Below are 9,682 nucleotides of genomic sequence, written 5' to 3' on the forward strand. Positions count from 1 at the left end.
AGGCCATACACATATCCAAAATGGACTTTTCCTGCCTGGAATAAATATGAGTAAGCACGAGGTGTCAGAAGTGAGCAAGTGATCACAGAGTGGTGAGAGAAGACAGAATTAAATTTAGATTCGTTACTTCTTGTTGTTCACACTCTCTGTCTACTTTGCCCACAACAGTTCAATTGTAAACCACAGGTGATACTTTTGGGTGATTTCTGCATAAAGAAAAATTCCAAGCTACAATTGAGAGAACGTGCTTGTTGCTAACTTAAAGTTACAAGGCTGATTCTCAGTCTTACTGTCATTGGGCTCTGAACGGGACAGGATTCGGTTGGGAGATTTGGGAAGGTGTAATTAGTAACAAACTGAGAATTATGGAAGGCACATTTTAGTAATTTTATTTTATTTTAGTCTGAGAAAACATCTTTTCAATAGCTGTGTATGTGTCTGTGGAAAAGTGCCTTGACTAACATGATGATCCAGAAGAGAGAAGTTTTGTCTCAAACAGATGTAACACCTACAGGCTTTATTTTAGGCTGTTTGTTTCAGTGTATTTAATGATTGTACACAGCACTATTTAGCAGCTTAAAGATTAAGACATTCCTGAGCCAGAGATGAAGAGAGCACTAGCAGTAGCAGGCAGCTGAAATCTCCACTTGGTAAAATGTTTGATTTGTGGTGCAAGGGTAAAAGAGGGGGGAAAAAAAGCAGCTGAACATGTTGGCTCCAATTTTAGTCTTTCTTAACATATGTAAATACATTGACTCACACACACGGGAATACTCCCAGTTCACAGTGATGTAAGCAAAACCAGAATCAGGCTTGATTAGTCTGACAGGCTTTGATGAATGGAAAGAGCTAAATTTGTCCTGCGGAAGGAACAAGGTTAGGAGAAAGTCAGACTTTGTGAGCTTGTTTGCATCTGCCTAGAGTGGCTACTACTACCTTTAGCTGAAGTGGATAGGGAAGTCTGATTTCATACAAATGACTATGTAAAATGCAAAGCAGCAGAGACTCAGGTTCCTGCAAACTATTGTGCTGCTGCTGTTTCTCTATCTGCAATGGAGCTGCTCTATCTGCTAATGTGAGGAAGAACAAGTCCTACTGCCAGGCTAAAAACCCTTCCCCTTCTTCACTGAGCTCTGAAAGAACTGCTACTGTTTGAGGAATATCTTTGCATATTTTTCCATAGCTAAAAGGCTGAAACTAAATAAAATCTGTACAGTATTTCTGGAAACAAGCTCTCAACCAAATTATGTTCCTGATGCTATTAGAAGAGACTTATTCAAGTACAGAAGGATATCATAGTTTACACAGATGAAGAGCCACTCTAGTATTCAAATGCATCTTAGATAAAATGAGCAGCCTGAGTTTCTAAGATGGCCCATGGAAAACACAGACATACTGCTGTGAAGTTATGGCACAAAAATACTGAGTTGTATCAGAGCAGCTCTGCTGGCCTAAAACTGGAGCATTGAAAATAGCTGGATTTTTAATGACACTTCAAATGTTTAATATCCCAGAACAAATATGGTAATTAAACTACTTTATTTCCATAAGAGTAGTTTAATATTCATTATAATTGTTGGATATTCAGGGAGTGAAATCAACAGGGAACATTTTTTCCTGTTCTTTCTTTCTTTTAGCTTTCCTTCCATTTTCTTGATTACAATTAATTCAACTTTCTTCTTTTACTGCCCTCACACCTTCACTTCTCCAGGTGGAAAATAGCCTGTCTTCTCTAGCTCCCCTCCTACCTTCCCTTTTATTCCCTTTCCTCCTGTCTCTTCCACCCTTTCAAAAGACTTCCATTTTTATAGGGGCATAAATAATAATACTTGCCATTTATATTGCACTTTGCACATTCAAGGTTCTGCACTGACATTGCAAATTGAGTAAGAACTTTCAAGAGTCTTCTGATTCAGCACTATTTATCACAGAGGAAATGGAGAATTAGAGCCCCATTTCTCTCTCCTCAGCTGCAGAGCAGTAAAGCCCTTCCCAGAACGGTCCCACCTTATCCCTGTCTGATGAATTGCTGTCAGCAATCAGAGCTGTACTTCAACAGCACTGGAGAGTCCCTGTTGTCAGTGATAAATACATGAATTGGGAGTACTGTACCCTGTTAAACTTTCCTCCTGTAGGAAAGCTATATTCGTGAAGAAGAAGGTTAAATACAGGCTACCATACTTTGCTATGCAGGCAATGTAGAAAAAGAATATAAACTAAGAAGATACTAGCAAAATTTATAGGAAGATTTTACAAATTTGAGGTGGAAAGATAAGACTGTTTTAATTTCTTTTTTCCCCCCAATTATTCCAGTTGCATAAAGATTTTTTTTAAATCTCTGCAATCCCTGAAATAATATCAGAAGCAGATAATTTCAAAACAGCAGCAAGAGCATTACAAAAACAGGGCTGGTCAGCTGAGCCTTCTTATTTCTTCCTTTAAAATTTCCTTGTTAGGACCTTACGTAGCACACACTGCTGTGTTATGGGTGTTCAGATCCTCTCCAGGTTATACACTGCAGAGATCTGTCCTTTGTTCATATTAAATCCCATACCAAACATGGTGTGGTCTTTTCTTTCCACCAGAAGTAATACATCACTTCGCCTGTGTTACTTCTATATCACATTTAAACTTTTATGCAGGTACTTTCAAAGCAAGGAGACTTTTTAATACATAATCTCAGAACAAATGGCAGAAATTGACTCATTTTATGCCTGTACTACATCTTCTCCAACTTCACATGCATTATTAGCTTGTTAGAAAAGAATCCCCCGAAGATTTCTACCACATCCTACCAGCAGCAATGTTGCTCCAAGGGCCAAACAGAAAACCATAGGTCCAGTGAGGTCTGTCTCATTCATAATAGTGCCATCTGCAGGCTTCATTGGATTTAGAACTGTTAATGTTTTTTGCCATATATGCTCAAAATTGATCCCAAGTTCTGCAATAAGAAATTTCAGGGTTGTCAACTGCTCACAAGAAAACAACACTTTTACAGAAACCCATTAGATACCACAAACCCACAAACAAATTAATTGCTTGAATGATGATATTATTGTAGGATGACATATTCTGTAGTAGAAACATGACGTCCCTCTTATATACTCAGTATATTTGAGAGTCAGCTCTGATTCTATTTGGAATACTTATTTATTAAATCCAGTTTTAGTCAGTGAACCAAAAAATGTCCTCAGAATTTTTGAGTTAATATTTGTTTTTTCTATATTTAAAACATATATATCTAATGCCACACCAACTCATGTGTTGAAAAATATGTTAATTTACAGTAACTGCAGAATTCAAGATACTCTAGAACACTGAGGACAGAGATATATGTTTTAATTCTGGCAAATCTGACAAGAGATGCGTCGTAAGCCTGAACTGCCAGAGGCACTTAGAAATGACATTTGTCCCTTCAAGGCAAGTTAATAATGCCTTGTACAGTGCTTTATAAGCTCTCAGTTTTTTTCTGCATTTAAAAAGCAATTATTGAGACCCCTGGAAACAGAGAAAAATTCTTCCCCATTGATGGGAATTCTGCCATTACCTTTACTGAAGCAAAGATTTTTCGAGAAACACTTCAACTTGCAAGAACAATCATCTTCCCTGAGGTTCTCCAGTAAGGGAAAAGTTAGCTTCAGAACTGGGTCCTAGAACTACTGAGACTGACACTGTGTTAAATGTGTTTGCAAAGCCAAGTCTTTATCTTGTTGCACCTGTCCATCATCTTGAGCTGAGCCAAAGCATTATATAAATAAAGTTATTCTGTATTAAAATGTGTCAGATTTATGTGGGACACAGACAGGAACTGAAGCCCTGGGGATCTGAAGAAGTCATATTGCAACACCCTTTTCACAGGGTGAGGTGCATGAGGAGTTAAATGCTTGAAGGTCTTAGAGGTGGAGCTCTAACGGATGTCTATATCAGGGTGATCTTGCTGGCTTTAAGGCAGTAGTGGTACATTTAAAGTAGTCAAAAGCATGCTGAATATGCTCCTTTTACATTATACTGAAATAATCACAAACAAATTCTCCAATTGTTTTTTTTGTAATGTAGCACAAGTATTTTGCAAACTAAAAAAATCAGCCACTAGCGTTAGAACTGTTCAATCATCATAAAGAATGACATTGTTTGTATAGTTAAATGATCAACTAATTGAGGCTGAAAGCAGCTCTCTCAATTCCTCTTCCACTGAAACAAGCTATTCAGCATCTTCAAACCATTAAATTTATTACTGGATATGCAAAAATGATTATTACCAGTATTTATTAATTGCAGATTTTCCAATGTGTATGCAGGATAAACACAGTGGGTAAAATATTTGGAAATGTGAACTCAAAACTTATGCTGTCATCTAGTGGCAGGAGAGTATATGCTCTATATGCCATAAGGCTGGCTGAATCCATGGCGAATTCAAGTAAGAAAATGTAGGTTTGGGGGCCAGGAGCTGTTGGCTGGAGCTCACAGAGCCAGGCTTGGCAGCTCCCCTGCAGTTTCTCTACTGATTGCCACTAGCTGGCAAAGAAAAGCAGAGGCATCCCCAGGAACCACGTATGTAATCTGTGGGTTTATTTTTACCTTCTAGCAAAGGAGGCTCCTCGTCACACCCATCAACATAATCAAGATGAGAGGCAGAGTTGGAACTGTGTGTTGGCTGCAAAATCTGTCCCGTGTAACCATGAGAGGAGAGAAGCATGTCCGATGGGACAAAAGCTCTGGCTGGAGGTTGCTCTCCTGTCTGGCTCCTAGGGCAAGAAGAAAACCACAGCAAAACAGGTAACTGCAATGAGAAACGTCTTAGAGCCACTCACCACATACCACCTATTTTTCACCTTTTTCCAGTTTGGATAACCTGAAAATTTTCTGGGCACAATTTTCTGTGTGCAGTGAGTGCCAAGCTGCTGACCATGGCTCTGCTTTCCTTCACTGCAAACAGGCAGAGCTCTCTGCCAGTCTGCCAGCACTCTGCAGCCCCCACTTCTGTGTCCACCCAGCCCCAGGAATGGGAATTTAGGAGCAGTGAGGGGAGCTCACATCAGGAGCTCCTGACTTTTCTGCCCAGAAGCCTAGTGACATTCCTCAGATATGTCCATAATGCTAATGAAAGAGCCATATATTTAGATGTTGGGGTTTTTTTAATCTAAGAAAGATACTAAAGAAATTCTAGCAATAGATGCCCTAAATTCACACCAGTAACATGAAGTTCAGTTACTCCCATTAGATAAACAACCTGGAACATCTATACATATAAAAGCAGTACAAAACTCAATCCTTTAAAAAAAAGGTTCAATTATACGTAATTCTGCGCTGGGGAAAGTCAAGATGATCTCATGAAATTCTTACCTGCTCCTGCAAGCCCCAAAGCCAGCCCCAGAACCAGCAGCTACTGAAGAGGGATGCTGCAACACCACCCAGCCTCCCACCATAGATGTGTTGAAATCTCCTCAAGAAGGAAGCTCTCAGAGCCTTTTCCCTCAGTGTTCCTCTTTCATGGGTAGAAGTCACCATTAGGTTTAAAAAATACAAGAAAAAAAAATAAAATTCATCTTGTCTCTCTACTGCTCGTGTTTCTCCACTGAAATTTCCACTGTATTGAACGTGCAATTGTCTTTTGGCAATTTTATGCTGGGCTTTGTCATTACTTTGATTTAAGCTTTGAGCCATAACATCTTTTTGTTTGTTTTGGGGGGTAACATACTTACTTTCTGCTCCCATAAAAGTTTTCATTAGACCCATAGCTGTTGCAACCTTCTTCCTGGTCTTCTATGGCATAATTGGACTGGTAGAAATCCAAGTGAAACTGCTCAAAATTTGACATTCTGTTTGGAAAAATGATTGCAAATATCAATCAGATAACCTTTGCACCAAGCCAATATCTGTTATGAGCTGTCCTAAACTTAAATTAAAATATCCACAACCCAAGAGAATCTTTCTGTAGAAGCTCATGATAATCTGGAAGTGACAAAAAAAAGACCCTTTACTTTTGCTCTGTAACAAGAGCAATTAATCTGATGTTACTGTAAATATGGACTGATTAGACTAAGAAAGGAACAACTTGCCCATTTTCCCTTCTACATTGTGGCTGTTTTTATAACTATTTCAATTTTGCACACACAGGGCACATTTCATGTATCCAGTGTAGGCAGGACTGGTTGTCTGGATCATATATAAGCAACATAAGAAATGAAGCATGTGGTTCTTCAATGTACCTTCTGGCATTATTGAAAGTTTCAAATTGCAAAGATATGTTATTAATTCTTATATTTGGTCTAGGTGCTTCTTAGGTTACTAACATGACTGACTATAAATCCATAAAACAGCTTCAAAATTGGCACTTCTACCTTCAAAACCACAAGATTAAGGACCAACCCTGTTTAGCCTCAGTGTTACCTTTATGCTGAGCCACAGGTGACAAAGGCATTAGATCTGTGCTCAGAGCAGCACATCATCTCAGGGTGCCTCCCAGTCCCCAAGGGGTTGAGGCTGGAGGGCACCTCTGGGCACTGCCTGGTCCAAGCCCCTGCCCAAAGCAGTGCCACCAACTGCTCAGGGCCATTTCCAACTAGGCTTTGAAAAGTCTGGCTTTGCCATCTTTACTCCCTCCCAGCAGCTGGTTGTATTCATTGGTGAGATCCTCCTGAGCCCTCTCTCCTCCCAGCTAAAGTTCTTCAGTGCTTTAGGGAATGGTCAGAGCAGCATTTGCCTGTGAAATGTATAGATAGAGATACAGATACAGCTATATGCCTGTGTTTCACCACTTGACTAGCATTTAGGTAGTTAAACTCTTAAAACACACAGAGAACTTACATAACCTGACTGATAACCATATCCATATCCAATTTACTTAGATTTTCATGTATGATATTAATCTCTGCTAACATTTCCTGTTTTCTTCACTTTTGCCCTCATTTCCAACTTTCCAAATGCCATTGGTAGAATGTGCTTTTCACCTCACAGTTATTCTCACAGTTATCTCTATATTTATCAAGGACACACTGCTTATGGGAAAGATCTCTGCATATTTTTCATAAGATAAAAGCTATAAAGATTAGTATTTCATCAGGGACCTTGAAATGCTGCATATTAGAGCTTCTGGGGTTTTTTCCCATTATCACTCTAATCTGTGGGGACCCAATTCCTTCTTTTACCTAGAGCATTCAAAGTAGAAGTTATTCTTATGTTCTTAACAGTTGATAAATTGTGCAGGTTTTCCAAATTGAGAAGAAAAATAATTTTTACATTGTAAATATGAATTAATAGAAATGAATTGTACTAAGCTATTTATTGTGGTTTTATTTGGAATTGCACACCACTTATATATTTGTTCAATGAAGATTCTACATGGAATATGATTTTAAAAAATTTAGTGGGGAGCTCTACCTCAACAGTTTAATTCCAGTAAGTCTTTACTGTTCTTTGCTGTCACTATAATGAATTAAATAATTGCTGAACCAGGTATGCTACAATCTGTATAACAGAGTTCAGAAAGGATAAATTTAATCTCCAAAAGAAGTTGGAGTTAAGGTTACTTACTTTTTATGATATTTGAAGAAAACTCCAGTCTGTTGAATTTACATGTTGGAAAACACCTAAAATATCCTCTTGCCTCAACAGGGATGAGCTTAGTGCTATTTATAAAATTCTAAATTTGATCTTTGAACAGATGCATATGAAGGAAAAAACCCCACAACCTGTCAATAACAGGGCCAGCATCTAACAAGAGCTAACAACCAGCAGAAAAGGGGAGGAATCTTCAAGCAAAGAACAAAATGAGCAAACACTGTTCCATATATTTCAACCCAATAATCTAGATTCCTTCTTAAGTAGGTATTTATGAGGATGTTGGTGGAGCTCCCATGAACTGAGCTGTGAGATACTAAAAAGTTTTAACAATGGATAATAATGCCCGTTAAATTAGTGGGGTACACACTATACATGCTCCGGCAGATGAAAAAAATTTTTTAAAGAGATTAATAAAATGAAAAGACAGAAGCATTTAATTAGGAACGCTGAAATCACCATTTTTAAATTGTGCATCTAAAAGTTTTAGAAGAACTGGTTAGAAACTTTATATGTTGCTGAGTTACAAAAAACAAGGAAAGTTTGGGAAGATCAAAACTAAGTAAATACACCATCTTGTAAAAGGCTAAATAAGATGCCTTGAGTAATTACTGGCCTGTCACCAGGAGATTGATCCTAGCAAATTATCGCCTCAAATAATAAATAACCGAATCGATGAATCCAATCAACATGGGCTTTTGGAAACTAGCTCATTTCAAGATAATTCATTTCCTAACAAGATTTGCAGTTGGGATAGGTAACTACTGATGACCTACATTTATACAAGGCCTTTTACTTGATTTTGCTTCAATAAATATAGAACCATCACTGCTTAATGGGAGAACCATTATACTGATTAAATAAGTGCTATCTGAGGTGTCTCAAATGTAGCTGTAAGAGCAGGGAGGATTTCTAATGATGCCCTACAAGACAGATGCTCTGCAAACCTTATCAAACAGACACTTCAAAGCAAAATCTACCAACCAGAGCCAGTCACGGGGTGGCTGGACCAGAATCTGTTAGGATAAAACAGACAGCAAACAATAAAAAGATCCTTGAAGCTAACAGTCAATGGTAAAATAAAATTCAGAGCAAAAGAGCTTGAAAAATTTTGCAGTGGCAGCAACAACTGACCAGAAGAGAAGTCTCCCAACAGTGCTAAAAATTTTCCAGTAATAGGACATCTGGTGATCAGAAGAGATAATAACTTTTAGTTCAGGTAGGGAATTACTTCCATAATGCTTCATGGTCTTTGTTTATCCAGGACTACAAGCTAGATAGTTGTATTGTCTGGCTGAGATGGTGTTAATCTTCCCCATAGAAGCCCTCACAGTGCATTAACATAAGGAAAAAAGAAATTGTTGCACTTCAAGGCTTTAGAACAGAATGTGAATATAACCTTACTTTCTTTGACTGGCAGGGACACAGGTTGCCAATAATCTGCAGAGAAAATAGTCTGGATGAGGTGTTGACTGTCTAAAATGATTCTCAGGAAACAGTGAACATTTTATTCACTGAATCTTCATCACCTTGAAAATAAAAGGCATAGAGAGTCTCAGCCCAAATACTTAAGACTTTGCAAATTTATAAGCAACAAGGTCTTTATATAAGGTCTTTAATCACAACGTGGACTGTGGCACTAATCCGTTGCTTGGATTACAACTGAGTGTACACTCTGTGTCATAACAAACCTGCACCCTAGATGACCTTGGCTGGGATGAGTCCTGGATTCACAGATCCCTCTCGCTCTGTTTTGGCATCTAGCATTCTGTCAGTGCAGGAAATTTGCTTCTAGACAAATGTGGCTCATATATCTTTTTCCTATTCAAATGGGGCTGGGCCCAGAAGGGCTCACTGCAATGTCAAATTTTCCTGCTCAGGGAAATTTGCCCTGTGCCCCTATTCAATTCCTCTCTATTAGTGACTTGTGAGGTGTGTTTGGCATCTGCCTGACTTTTGGCAAGGTTCAAGATATATTCACCTAAATAGAAAATCCTTCGGAGGCCCGGTTTAATTATTAGTAAATTTCTCTGGTGTCTCAGGTTTATTTCCAAGATTTTGATTTATTTACTTGTCCATTTCCTCCCTTTCCGTAAGAGCAAAATAAGGGCAACTTTTACCA

At 38.4% G+C, this 9,682-nt stretch overlaps 1 protein-coding gene across 1 annotated transcript in view; it reads right to left on the reverse strand.

The window, feature by feature from the left end:
* The window catches only part of LOC103797567 (protein YIPF7-like), a 9,532-nt gene extending 3,714 nt beyond the window's left edge, over window positions 1-5,818 (reverse strand). Inside the window, exons 1-4 of the mRNA XM_009069787.1 lie at window positions 5,703-5,818; window positions 4,579-4,745; window positions 2,796-2,941; window positions 1-35 (exon numbers count right to left, since the gene is read on the reverse strand). The exon at window positions 1-35 is cut by the window's left edge and continues 129 nt beyond it. Of these exons, the coding sequence (XP_009068035.1) occupies window positions 1-35; window positions 2,796-2,941; window positions 4,579-4,745; window positions 5,703-5,818 (464 nt within the window). The remainder of the gene's footprint in view (window positions 36-2,795; window positions 2,942-4,578; window positions 4,746-5,702) is intronic.
* Between the last annotated feature and the right edge of the window lie 3,864 nt (window positions 5,819-9,682).

Source organism: Acanthisitta chloris, unplaced genomic scaffold, assembly GCF_000695815.1.
Source record: "Acanthisitta chloris isolate BGI_N310 unplaced genomic scaffold, ASM69581v1 scaffold30032, whole genome shotgun sequence".
NCBI classification, from domain to species: domain Eukaryota; kingdom Metazoa; phylum Chordata; class Aves; order Passeriformes; family Acanthisittidae; genus Acanthisitta; species Acanthisitta chloris.